Genomic DNA, 21,976 nt, shown 5'->3' with positions numbered 1-21,976 from the left:
GGGAATCTCATTGAGACTTATGGAATGTTGAAAGGCGTACTTAGATGCTTCCTATAGCGGGGGAGTCTAGAACCAGAAAGCACAGCATTAGAATAGGGTAACATCTACATTGAACTGATGAGGGAGAATTAATTTTGCTGGAGAGTAGTGAACCTGTAGAATTCATTGGCAGACTGCTGTGGAGACCAAGTCATCGAGTAGACTTAAAGTGGAGGTTCATAGGTTATTGGTTAGTCAGTTCTGCAAGGTTTACAGGGAGAAGGCAGGAGAATACGGTTGAGAGGGTTCATAGATCACGACTAAATGTGCAGCAGAATTGTTGGGCCAGAAGTCCCATTTATGCTTCTATATGTTATTTTCTTATTATTGATATGTAAAGACAACAGAACGCTAGGACTGTTATGCTGCTGTCTCATGACTGAGATTGTCACATCTATGGTGGAATGAAGGTCATCGAGGATGCTACTGAAGATGGATGGGCCCAGGACATTGCCCTGAGGAAAAAAAAAACTGTACTGATTTCCTGAGGCTTCAAAGATGCATCTCAAAGAATGATTGACATTAGGGAAATGGAAATATTTCCCATAACAGGAATAATGAACTATAATTATGTAATAAATCAGCATAATTCCCTGATGGTCTACTGCGCTGGCAAAGAATCCCTCAGTTTCACTGAAAAGAGGTCTGAAGAGTTACATCTGTGAAAAGGATTTTAAGGTTTAAGTTCCACAGCAGTAAATTTGAAAGCTAAAGATGATGGATTTATTGATGAACATACATATTTATAGATTACTCCTCTTGCATGAGCAGAGGTCTTTGGATAAAGCCTATCTGATTAATTACATATAGCGCCAATGAATCACAATGTGAACAGAGTCACTCAAGGGTGTAATGCACTTAATTTTCGAATATTACTCATGGATGGATAGGCCAGACCTAGGACATTACCATCACTGTTTGTGAGGACCATGTACAGTGACGCGAAACAGCATATCCCTGTCTCTTGTCAATTAGATATCCAGCTCCTCAACAGACATTTTTCTTTCAGTTTTGTCCATTTTCTGCACTTTCAGGGCAACCTCGTGATGCCGGTGAGGTTGTGTAGAAGCATCTTATAGAGTTTATTTCTGAGAATGTTACCAGAGGGAAAGTTGGTGAAGGCAAGTAAGAAGATATTGTCTGCATGGTCTTTAGCACAGCATTTGACAAGTTTCCACATTGGAGATTGATCGTGTTCAGTCGCTTGGCATTCGAGATGAGGGAGAAAGTTAGATTAGACATTGGCTTTGTGGGATGCCAAAGACTGGAAGTAGATTGTTGCATCTTGGACTGGTGGCCTGTGACTACTGACCCGGTTCTGGGGCCATTATTGTTTATCGTCTATCTCCACGATTTGGATGATAATGTCGTTTACTGCATCAGCAAAATTGCAGATGACACCAATATTGGGGGTGTAGTGGAGTGAGGAAGACCATCAAAGCTTGCAGCGAGATCTGGACCAACTATAAAAATAGGCTGAAAAATGGCAAGTGGAATTTAATGCAAACAGGTGTGAGAGTTTACACTATGGTAGGATCACCAGGGTAGGTCTTACACAATGCACGGTAGGACACTGAGGTGTGCAGCTGAAGGAAATGGCGGTACATGTAAATAGGATCATAAAGAAGGTTTTTGGCATATTAGCCTTCATAAAAGAAAATATTGAGCACAGAAGATGGGATGCTATATTGAACTTGTGAAAGACATCGCTGAACCCTAATCTGAAGTACTGTGTGCAGCTCTGGTCACCTACTTACAGGAAATATGAAAATAAGATTGAAAGAGTACAGGGAAAATTTATAAGGATGTTGCCAGAACTGGAGGACCTGAGTTATAAGGAAAGATTTAATAGGTTCCTTGGAATTTAGAGGATTGAGGGGAGATTTCATGGAGGTGTGCAAGGTAATTGCAAGCATGCTTTTCTCACTAAGTTTGGGTGGTACTACAGAACGCCATGGGGAACATGAGGAGAAACCTGAGAGTGAGAGGGTGTGAAACGAGCTACCAGCTCAAGCTCAACTATGGGTAGATAGCCTGTATGTCAGTGGTAGCCCAAGTGCAGGTTGATGGGAGTAGGGTTTAAATGGTTCTGCATGAACTAGATGGGCAGAAGGGCCTGTTTCCGTGCTGTACTTTTCTATGACTATGAAAGGTCAGCCACGTATTTGGTTGGGAACTCAGATGGAACTTGGGTGGGGTTAAGATGGCGCTAAATAGTTGCCACTTCGATCTCATCTGTGGCAACTGCTTAAATCCCTCCCTTTAATGTCTGATTTTCCCTTCTCAAGGTGGCTGGGCATCCATCAAAGTCCCTGATCTCGTCCATGAGTTTCCATTCCTGGGAGCTCACTGACCGATCAGCCATTTTCCGACATTCTCCAGGTGTTTGGACAAGCGATTCCATACCGCTGTTACCAACTGATGTGTTGCAGGAGGAGGAACATCAGGCTTCCACCTGCTCTTTCTCTCAATGTTCAGGAGAGTTTGCTGCCAATTCTCGAGTCATAAAAAAGTGCAGACTCACAATGTAACTGACTGTTCGTCTCCCATTTCCCTGTGAAAAGGGTGACATCTCTCTGTCTGTTGTTAGTGAGAGACAGAACGTGTGGTATTTCGAATTGTCGGGTAAGCTATAGTTTTTATTTACTGCAGATCATTGTCTCTATTTCGGTGCTTGGCTATAGCTTGTTGGGTGGTGTGCGTTGACAGTTCTTTTTTGCTGAAATGGGAAGGGGAGGGAGGAGGATGATGCTTCACTGCTGCTTCCGTTGCGGAGGGGAGGGGGGCTCTGGAGTTCTAAATGTTTTTGTCGTTCATTCTTTTGGGGTCCGTCTGTTTTTTGTGGATGTCTGTGAAGACCAAGTGTTTCAGGTTGCACACATTCTCTGATAATAAATGGAACCATGTGAGACTAGAAGAAGTGTGATTAGCAGGTTTCCCTCCTTTAGTGATTAATCTGACAGCTTAGTATTAATGAACCTGGGTGAATTTGATCAACCGTCTGGACAAGGTGTGATATTAATTTTGAGCAGAATGCTTGTTCAGCAGTCCAGATACACAGCCGCTGTGTATTTACAAAGACAAGTGTGCAAACAGGGCCCGAAGGACAATTAGGGACCCTAGACACCCCAATCACAAACTATTCCAGCTGCTACCATCTGGGAAATGGTACCACAGCATAAAAGCCAGGATCAACGGAGGAGCTTCCTCCACCAGGCCATCCGACTGATAAATTCATGCTGATACAATTGTATTTCTATGGTATATTAAGTGTCGTGTTGTACATACTATTTATTACAAATTACTATGAATTGCAGATTGCCCATTCAGACAGAGACGTAATGTAAGGAATTCTGCTCCTCATGTATGTGAAGTATGTAAATAATAAAGTCAATTCAATTCAATTCACTGCGCTTAGACATTGTGTTTTTGGAAGGAGACAGAGTTGTAATAGACTGCTGCATCTCTGACTGGGAGTTTATAACTCATGCAGTTCCACAGGGATTGGTGTTGGCTCCGTTGTTGTTTGTCATCAATATCAACTATCTAGAAGTGAAAATGCAGTTTACTGGATCAGCAAACTTGCGGATGACATCAAGAGTGGGTACATGTAGTGGAGAGTGAGGAAGACTGCCAACGTTTGCAGTGGTATCTAAACCAGCTGAGAAATGGTCTGAAGTATGACCGATGCAATTTAATGCAGACAAGTGTGACGTGCTGCACTTTGGAAGGGTCGATCTTATACAGTGACGACGAGGCACTGAGGAGTGTGTTAGAACAAAGTAAAACTGGGAATACAGGTCCGTAATTCATTAAAAGTGGCAGCAAAGGTGGATAGATCAGAAAGAAAGTAGTTGGCACAATAGCCTTCACAAATGAAAATATTGAGTATAGGAGATGGGACATGATGTTCAGTGTGTATAAGACGTTGGTGAGGCCTAATTTTGAGTGTTGTCTGCAGGTCCGGTCACCTATTTATAGGACAGATGTAAAGAAGGTTGAAAGAGTGCAGAGAACATTTACAAGGATGTTGCCGGGACTGGAGGAACTGAGTTATAAGAAAAGATTGAGTAGGTTAGGACTTTATGCCTTGGAATACAGAAGATTGAGGGGAGATTTGATAGAGGTATAACAATTATGAGGGGTATAGGTAGGGTAAATGCAAGCAGGCATTTTGCACGGACATAGAGAAGTACTACAGAAGATGTCTTGAGTAAAGGATGAAAGGTCAAAAGTTCAAGGAGCACAAGAGGGGAAACTTCTTCACTCAGAGGGTGGAGAGGTATAGAACGAGTGGTACAAGTGGTTAAGAGAAGTCTGCATAGATACATGAATGTTAATGCTATAGAGCGTCATGGCCTGGGGGAGGCCAATGGGAATAGGCAGTTTATGTCATCCGGCATGGAATAGATGGGCCAAATGGCCTTTTTCTGTGCTGTACCTTTCTATGACCACACAAGCGAGTCATACATTGTTCGGGAACTCAGATGGAGACCAGACCAAGTGTGGTTAGCAAGACTCCCTCCCTCAATACCGCAGTGAAGCCAGTTGGCCCAATTTACAACCTGACAGTTTCATACTCATCCTGGATTAATGATCTCAGGTGAATTTGACCGCCGGTCCAGATAAGATGCAAGATTAAATTTGGACTGAATGCCTGTTCAACAGTCCAGATATGTGGCCACTGCTTTTATATCACACTGATAAATACAGCAGGCATGAGAGGAAAAGGTGACGCTAAACCTGTAGTCCCAGTGTTCCCCACCTTAATAGCTGAAAACAAGTCTACTAGACAGAAGGCAGAAACCTTCGTCTCTATTGTCATGTAGAACTCCTGGAACGTGCAGGAGATTAATATTGATCACTATTCCCTCTGATACCAGCAGTTTGGTGACAATACACTAAATACACTCACCTCATTTTCCTCTCTACTGAAATGTCCCTCCTCTGTCAACATCCAACCGAGTCTTTCAACCTTTTCTTCAATCGCTTGTTCCAGTCTGTCCCTGTAGAACTTTGTCAGTTGATACAGTCGATCTTCGCCCCCCTGTGCCAGGAGGTCAGAGATTGTAAACACTGGCTCTGTGAATATAAAAAGAGAATCTGGACACGAACTCAAATATCCCTCATCTCCACCGCTCTCACCCAACTCAACAAAACAATCATGCCTGGAACATCAGTGTTCACCGGTCTTCAGCCATTAAAATTGATTTATTCCTAATCCCCAACACTGGCCTTAAACCTACCCAGCGCTGATCTGAGCTAACATTACCAGAAGGACCATATTTAGTACAAACCTTCCTGGTGAATACATTTCCCCTAATTCATATCCCAGAAATACTCTCTTATCTGGACAGCTGCATTTCCTCCAATACACACCCTGTAAATCCTCGGAGCCGCTAGTACATTCCCTGTAGTGGGTTAATGGGTGCCTCACTAAACCATTTCTTCCACACTCACACATTTCCCCTCTCCTCTGACTAGCCCTCCAACAAGGCCTCACATTTACCCTCCACCCTGCAGCATTCTGTGACCCCATCACCCTCATATTTCACTCACCAGGTCCTTGTTGGGGACTTGACAATTCCGTGTTTAATGAGCTTCCGAGCTGACAGACAGTCGCCTCACTTGCGCCGGTTCCAGGGTCCCGATCAGTGTCTCCGATGCCACTGTCTCTGAGCTGACTTTGCTCTCCCTCCTCTGCCGTCGGACTGCATTCAACTGAGACATTGCTCTCAATCCGATCCTGTTTTGGTACCGTGTCCCGATCAGCTTCCCTCGGTGACCCGCCTGGTATAAATCTCTTCAGTACCTCCTGTACCCAATTTAATTTCCCGCCTGAAATAAGTGATGAATTGCAGGTTAAACGAGCGTGATTTAGAGCTGAGCAGAACAGATTCAGACTGGGTAGGTACATTGGATCCCAGACTCTGGCTGACCAGATTTGGATTGGGACTGTGCTGGTGAATGCACAATGACCATCCCGATAAGCCGGTGACTGGACACATCAACTCGCAGAAAAAGAACAGGATGTACACAGTAATACTGATCATCGGCTACGCAGCAGTTGAACACACTGTAACCAGGGGATCTTAATGGAACAGTGTCAGGTAACACCGGAAAATATCACTGGGATTATCTTCCACAAGCAAGAATCTCCCTGGGTCACAAACTGTCCACTGCCTGTATCACACACAGGTCAGCCACTAGATTATGCACTGTCTGATCCCCTTGATCACAAACTCTCCATCCGCAGTGTCACAATGTCCTGCCCTCTGGGTCACAGACTGGTCATTGCCTTGAGACACACACTGTCGGGTTCCTTGAGTCACAAACTGACCATTGCCTTGTCATGCACACTGTCCAGTCCCCTGAATGAATCTTTTCTGTACTCTTTCCTTGCTAATGACATCTGTCATGTACCCTACCTATGGGTATAAACAGCTCCAGGGAATCATGCAATCGTATGCTTGGATTTCCCCCCCCCGCAAGTTCTACAACACTTTTCAAAGCCCTTTTATTGACTATGCAACTCCTGCCCTATTTTAACTTTACAACGTGAACCCATGTTTTGGTGCACTTTCCAAGTTTGTGAACTGATTATCACCCCTTCATTGTCCATTGTACCACAATTTTTGGTGACACCTGCAAACTTACAAACAACATTAACAACTTTATCTACCAAATCTTTAATAGAAAGGCAACAGTAGGCCCAGCAGCAATCCACACCAGTGGTCACAAGCCTCCATACTGAATAGCACTCGATGATTAACCCTCTGATTCATTCGACCTCACCAGTTCCATATCTAGTTGGCTGTTTCGCCCACAAGGACATGAATCGGTGTTATATACGTTGACATACATGTACTTTGATAATAAATTCACAGTGAACGTTGAACTTTAATACTCCAAAGATTACAGGTAGACAATGTGTGGAGTCAACAGTTGGCATGTTTGCCATCATTAGCTGCAGCACAGAATACAGGCGAGGAGAGATCTTGTGACAAGGTTGTAAACTGTTGGTTGGACCAGTTGGAGCAGCGTGTGCGGTTCTGGTACCAATACTACAGGAAATATTTATTAGCACTGGAGAGATTGCAGATAGAATATTTCAAAGACAAGAGATTGGATTGGATTGGATGAGCACATCTTCAGATTCAGTCTCAGCTCAGAACTAGGTTATTCATTTCCCTCCATAGTTGCTCCATTAGTTTGTGTGCTACCGCTTTATTTCCCCTCTTGAAACGCCATGGAATTCAATTTACTCCTACTCACCAATGACATTACATTGTCCCGATTGCCTTCTTTGATTCCATGTTTGTCTCCTGCTGTTTAATATTTCCCATGCCATATCAGCATTGGAGTTCCTTCAACATCTTTTGAGAAATGCATGATCATTTTTTGTCCGCAGACCTTACATTCTTTGGGGTTTTGAAACACCTAAGCAGCTCACAAATTTATCTAAAATGAGCTGTCCTCTGATCCTCAGCCATTCCAAACACTGGTAATGTTCTCGTCTCGGCTACAGAAAAGAAAATTTTGGGGACTCCCCTCATCTCATTTGCGCAGCAGGTGAGAAAACCAGGGGAGGGTTAATGGCAGCCCTTCCAAAACCTGAAATGCTGTGTTATCACAAAGTCTCCGAAATCCTGGAAATTTTCCTATCTGTCATACTGGGGCGCTGGAGACTGACTCAGATGCAAGACACAGACACTGAAGAACGAAAAAACAGGCTATGACTGTAAGAATGCCAGGGAAGTCAGGAAGCAATTATTGATCAGAGGTGAATCCGGGAGAGGGGAAAGCATAGTGGGAAGAAGCACAGCTGGAGAGGGCCACAGGCCCTGGACAAGACAAATACTCAGGTCCTGGGCTGGGACTTGGACTAGGAACGCTGGACCTGGAAAAAACAACTTGGAACTAGGAGCCTGGACTAGGACTACTGGACCCGGACGAGGAACGAGGAACAAGGAGCCTGGAATAGGAACTCGAAACGCCGGAACCAGAGTCCAGACAAGGACCCAGAACCTGGGTCTTGGTTGGGACTCAGAACCAGGGTCTTGACTGAGAACCAGAACCCGGGTCCAGTAGAACTTGGGATAAGGATCTTGGCAAGGACAGGACGTGGCTACAGTACAGGACGAGGAATCTCCAGCACACGGCTGGGCGAGAGAACTCCTGGGCTGGGCGAGGCACCAGAACTAGATGAGAACACGAAGCTCAGTCTTGGACAGGCTAGAACACGGCGCCTGGACTAGGTCTTGGGGCACAGGAACACAGAGCCCTGGACCTGAGCACAGGAACACAGAGCGCTGGACCCCTCCTTGGGAACTGGACTTAGGGCCGGGGCTCTACACACAGTCAGGACCCCTGCTTGTGTACAGGGCATTCGGCTGGGACTCTTCTTTGACACGGACACTAAACACAGGGACACAAAGAGATACTTCCAAGCTGAACGATAGATAGTTCCTTATCTTGGCGTGGCAAGGCTCCGGTCTCACTCCGGCTGTTGAACTTGCAGCGATACAGGCAAAGACGCAGGCGAGGTTGCAGGCAAGGTAGCAGGTGAAGGTAACAGCTGAAGGTTAGTGCCAAAGTAACTGTTGAGATAAACTGCCGAAATAACTGCCAGGGATTCAGAAGGGAGGCGAAAGGGAGAGAGAACAGTCCAGCCCGCAATCCCTGGTTTGCAGAGGTATGTATGTGGCAGCCTGAAACGAGAATCAGATGCATTAATTACGGAGCCCAACTGAACCAGTGAAAACAGGAAAACCCGGAATACGGATCGACGGACCGTACCGAGAACCGGAATGTGGACTTCACCGTCCGGACGATGACACTATGATATGGTTCTGAACTTTATAAATGAAATTTTGAGATGTCTTACACATCAGGGCCTGTCTAGAGCTGAAACAGACCATGACCCTTGACATTCACATAACCCAGAAGATTGCCATCACATTTTTGTCTGTGTTTCAACAACCACCACATGATTCAGGACCTCTTGCTCCTTTCACTCAGGTGAAACTTTGCACAGTGAGCAGAATGTCAGGTCCTGTGCTGGAATTGTTGAATTGATCTATCACTCATGGCTGGTTTACCAGTGGGATCAATTACCCTCTTTGATGACACTTTTCTGGGCCTGGTTAGTACCTGCGTAAGTTTCTTCATCTGAACTATTGTTCACCAACAGGAAAGAAGTTTAGTTATGAAGGTCCCAGTGAACATACCTGCAGCCATTATGATTCTGATTGTCGTCTTCTTGTTTACACTTTGGTCCTGGTGCAGGAAAGCTCCACCTCCTGGTGACGCCCTGAATTACACATAACAAGCAGACAGTGAGAGAGAGAGAGTGAGAGAGTGTGAGAGAGTGTGAGAGAGTGTGAGAGAGTGTGAGAGAGTGAGAGAGAGTGAGAGAGAGTGAGAGAGAGTGAGAGAGTGTGAGAGAGTGTGAGAGAGTGTGAGAGAGTGTGAGAGAGTGTGAGAGAGAGAGAGTGAGAGAGAGTGAGAGAGAGTGAGAGAGTGTGAGAGAGAGAGTGAGAGAGAGAGAGAGGACTTTACAAATACGGCAGTATCTCCATCCCCTGTATCAGAGCAGCACTTGGCTTAGGGAGCAAAAATTTCCTGTTAACATCAACTTCAACACCATGTCTGTATATCTGTCCAGTGATAACTGGCGCATCTACTGATAGAGCCACAGAGCAGATACAGACCTTTCTGCCCAACGAGACAATGCTGATGACAGTGACGACTGAGATGGTGCCAATTTCCTGTGATGTGCCCATTTCCCTCCTGGCCTCTTCACTGCATCTACACATCCAAACTGCTTCTGGAATTAAACAATTGTGGCTGTCTCATCCACTTCCTCTGGCTGTTCCATCCACATAGTCACCAACCTCTGCATGAAACCGTTGCTGCTTGTGTTGGTTTTGCAATCTATGTACTACTCCTCTGCACATTTAGGTCCCTATAGGCTACAGTAATTTTCACTGTGTACACCATCTACTAATTCTGTGTCATCTGCAAACTTACTAGTCAAGCCTTACACATTCACATTCAAATGTTTGTAGGATAGTAACCTGGTGGTGCGTGTCCTGAGGCATCTGTAATTCTACCTGATGGCAGCAGTGAGAAAAGTGCAGGCCTGGGTAGTGAGGATCTTTGATGATGGATGCTGCCTTTCTAAGGCAGCATTTCATGTAGATACACTCAATGGTTGGGAGAGCTTTACCCGTAGCACACTGGGCCGAATCCACTACCTTTCGCAGGATTTTCTGCTCAAAGGCATTGGTGTTCCCCGACCGGTCCATAATGCAAGCAGTTAGCAGACTTTCCACCACAAATCTACAGACGTTTACGAACGTTTTTGATGACATACCGAATCTCCACAGACTCCTGAGGAAGTAGAGGCGCTCTCGTGCTTTATTCGCAATTATATTTATAAGATGGGTCCAGGACCGGACCTCTGAGAGTGACCCCCAAGAATTTAAAGTTACTGACCCCTCCAACTCTGATGCTCCAATGATCACTGGCCCAGGGACCTCTGGCTTCCCTCTCCTGAATTCTACAATCAGTTTTCGGGTCTTATTGATATTGAGTGAGAGGTTGTTGTTCTTACACCACTCAGCCAAGTTTTCAGTCTCCCTCCTGTATGCTGATTCACCACCCCTTTTGGTACAGTCCACAGAGTTATTATCAGCAAGCTTATATACGGTGGTGGAGCCGTACTTAGCCACACAATCACAGGCTAAGTACACATCCCTGTGGTACTCCTGTGGTGATGGAGATTGTGGAGATGTTTTTGCCAATCTTAACTGACTAGGGTCTACAAGTGAGGAAATCCAGGATCCAGTTGCACAAGGAGGTATTGAGATCAGGTCTTGGAGTCTACTCATTAGTTTTGAGCGTCCAGTATGAGGCAAATGACATCGAGCTGCAGCTCCAGTTCCTGAAAATATTCTCTGAGGAGATGCAACTCGGTGCACCTGGTGCAGATGTGGTTATCTGGGAGGCTGGGGGTCTCTCAGAATTTCCAGTAATTTTTCTTTTTTTTATGTTGAATAATGCACAAACACAGACTGTTTTCAAGATGCTTGTGACATTCTGAACAGATTTTGCAGAAATGCAATGTCCATATTAGTTTTCTCTCCAGTCCAATACATTCCATACAGTCAATATTCACAACAGCACCCCCCCCCCCACTCCGCCTCCTCACTGTCAATCTGTTGCATCTGCTCCTGAGGTCACTTGTCTCTTCACTGGGGTCAGGGATCAAAGAACGAAAACAAAACATGCAACACTCCTTCGTCGGCTGTTACTGAATAAGTGGCTCACCAAAAATAAACAAGAAGCACATGGCAAAGCTCTACATCGTATACTGTGAGTTTAATTATGACCAAGAGTAACGCGGCAGCATTCTGTAACAATGAAATTAAAGTTGTAATGGCCCCCTTTACTCTGCCTCGTGCTGCATTTAATTCAACCTATGCTTGTGATTTTTCCACTGGCTCCCCGCCCCAGAGGGCGAGGATCCTCTCCCAATCCCGACCCCGCAGACTATCCCAACACAGAATGGAAAGGAAACCACCATCCTTCCAGGAACAGTGAGCATGAGCAAAGTGATTGTTGCATCATCAGTGCGGGGGGCAGGGCTGAAATCAAACCTGCAGATGCTGCAGATCTGCGGTAAAATGAGAGGGGGACACCAAATCCTGTGACTGGTGGAGAGTCTCCCATGACAATAAACTAGGTCCTCATTTTAATTGTGTGGAATGTTACGTAAACGGCAACAATGAATATCAATCGAGACAGGTTTATATAAAAACAACCAGACATTTATTAAACACGGATAAACGATAAGGTAAAAAACAACAAACAAATCCTTAACCAGAAGTTAACCGATATGCAGCCGTTCAACAATTCGTCATTCGGCACTGGTTTTTTAAAGCGTTAAATGCGAAAACAGTTCTAAAGCAATAAAGTCAGATATAGTTCTTAAAATGGTAAGTTCGAAAGTCCAACAGATTTATACGTTCAATTGGGAGAGACTTCTCTGGAGAAGGACTTCTTCATAGACGCGACTTTCTTGCTGGTTCTATCCACAGGATTCACGATGCCGAAAATAAACGGTTTAAAACAACTGACCTTAAATTCTTTTAGAGAGAGAACAAACCTTTGCATAAACTCTTTGCTCTTTTTGGCAAGAGTTATATCCGATGCAGGTCGCTACTCCTCCAACGAAGACTCAATAAGGTCGACCCCTTGTTAAACTGCCAAACGATGCCAACTCCTCTCAATCGTTCGATCCTATACTTCGATAAAGTCTTCACTTTCCATTCTACTGTTGGAATTGAGTAAATCAGCACATCGCGTTAGAAATTTCCAGTCCAATATTATTGTATCTTGCGATCGAACGAAGCACTCCGTTTTAAAAATGAAACTGCGTCACAAAAGCAAACACGCAACAGAAACGGAGAGACAGCACGTCCTACCTGGAAATCTACAAACTAAAAACTAACTACGTCACCTGGGATATTCCCTTATATACCCATAGTGCACATGTCATCACGTGACCTCACATCGGCGGGAAAATCACATCAGGTGACCTCCAAAAGACCATTATATCATTCTCACAAAACAAGAACACAGATCTCCTTGAGCATGTAACAGGAAATATCAAATAGACCGGAAATTCTGGACGGAGGCTTTAGTGAAGTGTACACATTTTTGAGAAGCTCAGAAAAATAGAAAAGGCTAAATTCTCACATAAATGGGTAATATACCCAGAAAGATTGGCTGCATTTCGGCAGGTCGTAATAGTGGAATGGAGTCAAGAAAAACATATTCCCCACCCACAACCAAAGGACGTGACAGATGTCGATCTCACTGCCTTGTCCAAACAGGCGAAAAATTGGTGTGGTCCCAGCATCACCGCCTCATCTCCCCTCCTCCTGAGGAACAGAACAACAGGGGCTGAGCGGCCGCTCATCTCAGGCGGTTCGGTGTGAAGGTCCCACAATCCGGACTGACCCCGGCAGGTCCCGTCCAGGAAGCAGGGTAAGGCCGCCTATTCAATTGGGTTAACGGGACCCACAGCCCAACATCAGACCCCTTCACTCGGGACTAGTCCCAATACTTACCGGTGGAAACTTAATGTCTTCACCCCGCAGTCAGTGATCCCGGCCGGGGGTCTTTTCCCGATCCCGAAACCGATTCAACAAAGAATGCCAAGGAAACCACTGCCCATCAGGGACTGTGAGCATGCACAATATGACCCATGCGTCATCAGAGGGGAGGACTGTCCAGGGTGATCTGATTTGGGATGGAGTGGCTGCAGTCAGTGCAGAGTCTCGTTTTTTTAAATTTCTCATAAACAAGCATTGTATTAACTGGAATTGCCAGCAGAGTAAACACAGATTCCAACAGGTAACAGAAAACCTCGAGTCCATTGTCTTTGTCTCCTGGAAAACTAAACACTTTGACAATGTCGACCGTTCGTATCCCTTCCTCTAAAAGTGAGTGAATCATTCAGATCGCTGATCAGTGAGAGGAATTATGTTTGTTGGTCATTAAAGTTCGCCCAGGGTGGATTGGATGGAGTCGATGTCGAGTTCCAGGTGTCACACTGAAAGAACCGGACAGGCAAACGCTCTGACCTTGTGATCTCCGGCCACAGATGGTGCTTCGGAGAACCGCCTGCAAAGCGCAGACACGGCGCCGGTCCCAGCTGTCGCCGGTGGTTGTCCTCTACGAGCGGCGGTGAGGAAGGAGATGATCTCTTGTTTGTGTAAATCGAGGGTGAATGCAGTGGGAAAGGGCTTGGACCGAGCTCTGCCGGACAGACACAGGCTCCGAGCTCTCCGGTCTTGTAGCCCTGATTTTGCGCTGAGCCAGGATTGTGGGGTCAGTTAGTTGTCGGTCCCCAAGCCAGGAGGGTGGATGTGGGTGAAGGGGATCTGTCTACGTGTGCGGGTGTGGGCTGAATGGTGGGAGGGATGTGGGCGATTGGCAGTGTAGAGGGAGGTTGGGGTACTAAGCGTTATCGGATGCAGCATGACCCAGGGAGTATGGACACGGGACAAATTAAGTTGTAAACAAAGGATCAGACAGCTCAGCTCGTGTCCCCTTTCAGTAACAATTGTTTTTTTTCATATTAATCACTGTTTAATCTTGCTGTTAACTTGCTGTGTTTGTTACAGAGCCCCAGAGTCTGGGAATAGCTGTCACAGTCATAGGCTGTGAGTGCAGATTGCGATGCCGGTGGGGTGTCAATGACCTCTGCATCAGAGAGGTACACGGGTTCGAACAGCCTCTTGTGAGATATAAATGTCCTTACAGTGGATTCAGATCTGGCTGCAGATCTGGAGTAATGAATCTTATTGTTAAATGAGATCTTGCCCAGCACAACTTGCCATCACATTCCCTGTAGGCTAACAGGAATAAAGTGTTTCTAATATAAAATTGAAAATAAAGTGCTGGAAACTCGGTATATCAGATTGGATGTGTGGAAAGCGAAACTGTGGAAGACCCAATATCAGAACTGGGACTGCCCAAGATGCTGCCCGATCTGCTGAATATTTCCAGCATTTTCTCTTTTTACTTTAAATGATGCTCAACTATTGACTGATTACAAGATGTTTGTGATGGCCTGAACAAAGTTGCGCAAATGTAATGCCGACATTTATTAGTTTTCTCTTCATTGCAATGCAAGGATAATGCAATTGATACAGTCAACGCTCACAGTATCCTCCCCACCCCACTATCAGTCTGTTACATCTGCTCACGAGTCTCCTTCTGACAAAGATTAACACAGCGGACATTTGGTAACGTTGAAACTAAAATTGTAATGGCATTTTAATGGCTGTCTTTATCCTACCTTGTGTTGCATTGAATAAATCCTCTGGTAGTTCGAGGTATCAAACACCGATTTCAGAAATACCCAGTGAGACAAAATACTTCACAGGGAAGACAACGGTAGGAGAGAGATTGTTGATATGTATCTTCAGAGAAGATTCACTAGAATGATTCCAGGAATGAGCGGGTTAACACATGAGGAACGTTTGTCTGCTCCAGCCTCACCATCTCATCCCGCTCCCTGGACCACAGCACCAGGGGCTGAGCAGCGCTCATCTCAGGAGGTTTGGTGTGAAGGTTAAACAACCCGCACCCACCTAGCTTGTTCTGTCCGGGAAGTGAGGTGATGGGGCGGGGGGAGGAGGCCGGCTGTTCAGGGAAATAACGGGAGTCACTGACCAACATTGCTCCAGACCAGCCTCAATTCTCACCGACGGGATCTCATTGGTCTCTCCTCACGGAGAATGTTCTTTTCTCCGGCTCCCCGCCCCAGGGGGCAAGGTCGCTCTCCTGATCCCAACACCACACACAATACGCCCCATCCAACCACAAAAAAAAATCACTGCCATCGCAGGACTGAGCATGCGCGAAGTGATCACGCGTCATAGAGCGGGGGCAGGGCCTCAGAAACAATCCTGCAGATGCTGCCGATCTGCGGTAAAAAGAGAACCGAAACAGGATCAGGTGGTGGGTGGAGGGTCTCCCTCCTGAACCAGTGACTCTGCTCCTCGCTCCTCACACGCTGCCCGATCCACACATCTGCTTTATGTGAGGATGAGCACTGAGTCTTCACCGGCCTCTGTGGTGGGGATTTACAGACACTCACCACCCTTGGAGTGGAGATATTTCCCTTCATCTCAGTCCCGGACAGTCCACACCATTTTCAGAGACTGGGATCCCTGGTTCAACCGGTAATGATGTTGTGCATTTCAATGTGTTCACCTCTCAGTCCTCGATTCTCTAAATGAAAGGGTTATCACATTTGATCTTTCTTCATATGATGACCCACCATTCCAGGGATCAGTCTGGTGAATCTTCATTGCACTTTCTATAACAACTACTCTCTAACCTCTTTGTTAACCCTCTATGGAATTAATTTCCATCTTCTGCAGCTCCGTGTTGCCCCAACCACTCACCTCCCACCCCTGTCACTATTTCCACCTTCCCACCTCCCCCTCACCTGGATCCACCTCTCACTCCCCAGCTCTTGCCCCATCCCCACCCCTCACCTCTTTTCTCTGACTATTTCCCGTCCACTCTCAGTCCAGAGGGAGGGTCTCGGCCCGAAATGTTGACGGTCCATTTCCCTCCACAGATGCTGCCCGACCCACTGAGTTCCTCCAGCAGTTTGTTCTTTGGTCTGTATAACCCGTGTTAGTGTGGGGAGCGGGATTTTACACCATATTCCCGGTACAATCTCAGCGAAGCTCAAGTAACTGTGAAAGTCATCTTCACTCTTATACCCAGTAACTCTTCCAATAAATGCAATGTTCCTTTGACCTTCCTCCCTACCCACTGCACCTCGGTCCTTCTCTGTTTAAACACACTCTGTGTGTGTTTCTGCTTCTCCTACTGAAGTGGGTGATCTCACATTTCCCACATTGGGCTCCAGCTGACCCGTTGTTCCCACTCACTTATTTTGCCTCCGTAACCCCGAAATATTTCGACAAGAAACACAGAACATAGAACAGTACAGCAGTGGAACAGACCCCTCGGCCCACAATGTTGTGCTCAAAATATTCAATTAATCAAATTGCCATCTAAACTAATACCTCTACACTGTTTTCCCTCACATTCATTTGTCTATGTAAACATCTCTTAAAAGTCCCCGATGTATCTGCCGCTATCATCACACCAGGCAGCACATTCCAGCAACCCACGACTCTGTAAAAAAAAACACTTCCCCCTCACATCTCCTTTCAAACTACCCCCTCTCACTTTAAATGTATGCATCTTGATTTAGACATTTCTACCACGGGTATAAAGTTATTCTCTGTCTACTCTATCTATACATCTTGTAAACTTATGAACCTCCATCTTCTCACCCCAGTCTGTACCACTCTAGAGAAAATAAACCAAGTTTGTCCAACCTCTCGTTATAGCTCATGCCCTCAAATTCAGGCAATATCCTGGTAAACCTGCTCTGCACCCTCTCCAGGGCCATTAACATCCTTCCTGGAATGAGGCAACCAGAAATGCATTAAATACCCCAGATGTGACCTAACTCACGCTTTATGAAGCTGCAGCATAAGTTCCTGAATTTTGAATATTTAAAAATTACGACCAATAAAGACAGGCATGTCATTTGCCTTCTTAACCACCCTGTCAATCTGTGTAGCCACTTTCAGGGAGCGATGAACGTGCTCATCGACACTGCTATCTCTTTATAATTGACCTACCGAGATGATAATCACTAATCAAATGTCAGAGTTTTCTCAGGTCCTGTTGAATTTATTGACAAGTGCGCATGTACAGGGAGATACAGGTACAGAGAAACACTGACTTGCAGCAACATCACAGGCAAGTACATTCAGATAACACATGGAACATAATTTGCACAATTCTGTGTCATTTTCAATATAGAAATACCAGTTTTATGTCATTAACAATGTATAAATACACATTTCTTTCAAGAATAGCGTTGGAAATTTTGAATTTGGTTCCTCAAACAAATTGTTGACAGTTTGGGAACAACTGGGCTCCAAGCACCGGACCTTACTACACCCACTGGGAAATCCTGCAGACTCAAGAAGGGTCTGGTTATTCTTTCTCATTAAACACACAGACAACAGGAACAGGAACAGGCCACTCAGCCCATCCAGTCCATCTGGTCATGCAATAAGACACAAGACCAGCCCATCCTTGTCCCCCAACACCACTCCAATCCACTTTGCCCAAACAATTGGCCCCACTTGCAGGTCAACCATCTGCCGGTGTTTGCCCACCAGAGTGGTGAATATCTCTGCTAATACCTCTGGCTATCCACACCATCAATGCCTCTCATCATTTTATACACCTCTATCAGGTCACCTCTCATTCTCCATCACTCCAAGGAGATAAGTCCAAGCAAGTTTGCAGCAAGTAAGTTCAAAGAATTATTTTTTGAATGACAATAAGTATAAACTCTCCCCTTCGTTTCCATCTCCCCACTGAGAGGTGACCAAAAGCTACTTCACAAGATGCAAGACCTTGAAATGAACGAACACTGAGGGAATATGAGTGACTTTAAACAGCTGGGAGACTGACAACACATTAGCAGATCTGGAGTGATTATAACTGGTCTGACAGAGGCATAACTGGTACTTCTGGGCACATTCAGTCTCATTCCAACTATTTTCTATCTTCTTTTGTGTAGGTATGCACTATCTAAAGGACCAGTGTTTGAGAAAATAAAACTCACCAAGCTCACCTGACTGAATCAATGAAAAACTCTGAGTCAGAAGGGTTTTCTCCAGTTGATGCTCTCAGTCCTCCGGTAGGTTCACTTGTTGCTGTTCCCTCGTCTTTAATTGTGATTCACTTCCAGTTGTGGGACTTTCTTCAAATAAACCTCTCACCACAGGTCTAACTTTAACCAGAGAGATAATGAAGCACGTTAGCAATATAAAGGAGAACATTTCCGCTCAATGTTCCAAAAAACAAAACACTAAATTTTAAACGTTGAAGACAAATATAATGATCGCAGTGAACAAATCTGTGCCCTGGCATGTCACAAAACCTGGTATCGGATACCAAGGAGTCATCATTCAGTCATGGTCGGACATAAGACACAGGAATAGAGTTAGGTGACTCAGTCCATTGAGTCTGCCCCAGCATTCAACCATGGCTGAGATTTATTCCAACACCATATTCCTCCCGTAACCCTGAAGCTACTTAGCAATCACATATATATTAATCTCTGCATAAATATACCCAAATGGCAGCCTCAACCACTATCTGTGGCAACAAATTCCACAGATCAGCCACCCTTTACTTAAGTTATTCTCCTCATCTCAATTTCAAAGGGAAGCTTCTGTATTCTGAGACTGTGCTGTCAGATCCCAGACTCTCCGTCTAATGGAAACATCCTCTCCATGTCCACTGTATCCAGGCTTTTCAACAATTGGTAGGTTTAGTTAACCATACATCTCCACCCCCCCCCCCTCCACCCACAGTCTCTCTGAACTCCACTGTGCACAGGCCCAGAACCATTGACTAACAGACTGGTGATAGTGAGGGGAAATTTCCAAACATGGTTGGAACACTGAACCCCTGTGTCCAATTCTACTCTTCCAACGATTTAATCACAGCTTCTTCCAGTGAAGGATGGAATGGGATCTCATCCTCTCCTCAGATTAGCAGTCATTGCTTTCAAAGGAACTCCAGAAACAAACATCTGATCCCAGACCAGAAATATTCGCTCAACACCTCATAAGCCCCAGCAGCTCGATGCCCAGATCCATTTTACCAGGGTCAAAATCTGTGATAGGGTGACACAGCTGAACGTGCCATTACCGACCCCAGAAAACTGGCACATCATTCCCACATCGGGGATTTCCCCACAACCAATGCCCAGCAACCTGGGACATCTGATTCATTGTGGAAGGAGGAACATCCAGCCCCATCTACAGAAGTACTGACCTGGGCCAAATTCCAAGTACTGACACTTCCATATTCCCGGAGTTTACATCTCAGGATAATGGACGAAGCACCGATTTTCCCAGGACTTCTTGTTAGCAGTAAAATGCTGCAGTGTGTCGGCCATTCAGAGTTCAAAAACTAACACTGCTGCATCAAAACACAAAATAAGATGCAGATGCTGGGGTCAAAGCAGCACTCGCAACGCGCTGGAGGATCTCAGCAAGTCGGGCAGCATCCGTGGAGAAGGTCGGTCGACGTTTCGGGCCGGAACCCTTCGTCAGTACTGTACGGGGAAGGGGCGGAGGCCCTCTAAAGAAGGTGGGGGGAGGGTGGGAAGGAGAAGGCTGGTAGATTCCAGGTGAAAAACCAGTAAGGTGAAAGACAAAGGGGTGGGGGAGGGGAAGGAGGGAGGTGATAAGCAGGAAAGGTGAAGAAGGAATAGGGGAAAACACAATGGGTAATAGAAGGAGGCAGAACCAAGAGGGAAGTGGTAGGCAGCTGTGGGAGGGGGCAGAGTGACATAGAGATAGGGGAAGGGAGGGGGAGGGAATTACAGGAAGTTGGAGAATCCTATGTTCATACCAAGGGGCTGGAGACTACTTAGACGGTATATGAGGTGTTGCTCCTCCCACCTGAGTTTAACCTCTTCATGGCAGCAGAGGAGGCCATGTATGGACATATCTGAATGGGAATGGGAAACAGAGTTGAAGTGGGTGGCTACCTGGATATCTTGTGGCGGACGGAGTGGAGGTGCTCGACGAAGCGGTCCCCCAATCTGCGTCAGGTTTCACCGAAGTAGACGACGCCGCACCGGGAGCACCTGATGCAACAGATGACCCCAACAAACTTACAAGTGAAGTGTTGCCTTACTTGGAAGGATTGTTCGGGGCCCTGAATGGTGACAAGAGTAGAGGTGTACATCTACATCTTCTACAAGCCCAATGACTCTCAAAACTACCTCAACTATACCTCTTCCCACCCCACCACATGCAAAAATGCCATTCCCTATTCCCAGTTCCTCCGTCTCCGCCGCATCTGCTCTGAGGATGAGGTTTTCTGTTCCAGGACATCTCAAATGTCCTCTTTCTTTAAGAATCGTGGTTTCCCTTCTACCACATCAATGATGCCCTCACCCGCATCTCCTCCATTTCCCGCACTTCGGCCCTCACCCCATCCTCCCGCAACCACAACAGGGACAGACCTTGTCCTCACCTACCACCCCACTAGCCTCCGGATCCAACACATTATCCTCCGCAACTTCCGCCAACTTCAACAGGACCCCACCACTAAGCACATCTTTACCTCTCCACCTCTCTCCGCCTTCCGCAGGAATCGGTCCCTCCGCGACTCCCTGGTCCACACGTCCCTCCCCACGGATCTGCCACGCGGCACTTATCCCTGTAAGCATAAGTGCTACACCTGTCCCTACACCTCCTCTCTTGCCAACATTCAGGGCCTCAAACAGTACTTCCAAGTGAGGCAATACTTCACTTGTGAGTCTGTTGGGGTCATCTATTGCATCCGGTGCTCCCGGTGCGGCCTCCTCTACATCGGTGAAACCCGACGCAGATTAGGAGACCGCTTCGTCGAGCACCTCCGCTCCGTCTGCCAAAACAGACAGGATCTCCCAGTAGCCATCCACTTCAATTCTGTTTCCCACTCCCATTCAGATATGTCCATACATGGCCTCCTCTACTGCCATGATGAGGCTAAACTCAGGTTGGAGAAGCAACACCTCACATACCGTCTAGGTAGTCTCCATCCCCTTGGTATGAACATAGAATTCTCCAACTTCCGGTAATTCCCTCCCCCTCCATTCCCCTATCCCTATGTCACTCTACCCCATCCTCCAGCTGCCTACCACCTCCCTCTTGGTACCGCCTCCGGGGATGCTGCCCGACCTGCTGAGTTCCTCGAGCGCGTTGTGAGTACTGCTGCATCAACCTATGGCAGAATGGGAACCTGATAGTCCTCTGACTGGGCCAGATATTGGGCTGGAAAACCTGGGCGTGGGTCACCAGCAGGCAGGGATAGGCTTCACATTGTCTCCGGCAGCTAAGCTGAACACATGTTATCATTATCTTATTGTTAAATGAGATTTTGACCAGCACAATTGGCCGTCACATTTCCTGTAGACTTCATTTCAAATTGAAATTAGTTGCTGGAAATTCAGCACATCAGATTGGATCTGTGGAAAGAGAAACTGTAGAAGACCCATTATCAGAAGCGATGTTGCCTGATCTGCTGAAGGTTTCCAGCATTTTCTCCTTTAACTTGAAATTATGAAGAACTATTGACTGATTACAAGATGCTTGTGACGGCCTGAACAAAGCTGCACAAATATAATGCCCACATTCTTTAGTTTTGTCTTCACTCCGGGACTCTCTTGAAGCACTAGATGGAGTAATTCGCCCTTGAATTTGCTCCGTTCTTTTTTTTTTCATTTATTTACCACCCGTTTAGT

At 46.0% G+C, this 21,976-nt stretch overlaps 1 protein-coding gene across 1 annotated transcript in view; it reads right to left on the bottom strand.

Moving 5' to 3' along the window:
• LOC140208011 (NACHT, LRR and PYD domains-containing protein 3-like) overlaps positions 1-15,297 on the bottom strand; it is a 33,330-nt gene extending 18,033 nt beyond the window's left edge. The window contains exons 1-4 of the mRNA XM_072276543.1: positions 15,118-15,297; positions 13,695-13,785; positions 5,668-5,877; positions 4,955-5,142 (exon numbers count right to left, since the gene is read on the bottom strand). Of these exons, the coding sequence (XP_072132644.1) occupies positions 4,955-5,142; positions 5,668-5,877; positions 13,695-13,785; positions 15,118-15,297 (669 nt within the window). The remainder of the gene's footprint in view (positions 1-4,954; positions 5,143-5,667; positions 5,878-13,694; positions 13,786-15,117) is intronic.
• Positions 15,298-21,976: the final 6,679 nt, after the last annotated feature.

The sequence above is a fragment of the Mobula birostris genome, chromosome 13 (assembly GCF_030028105.1).
Source record: "Mobula birostris isolate sMobBir1 chromosome 13, sMobBir1.hap1, whole genome shotgun sequence".
Classification (NCBI taxonomy): domain Eukaryota; kingdom Metazoa; phylum Chordata; class Chondrichthyes; order Myliobatiformes; family Myliobatidae; genus Mobula; species Mobula birostris.
Note: the sequence above shows the minus strand (reverse complement) of the source record. Positions and strands in the feature narration are given on the sequence as shown.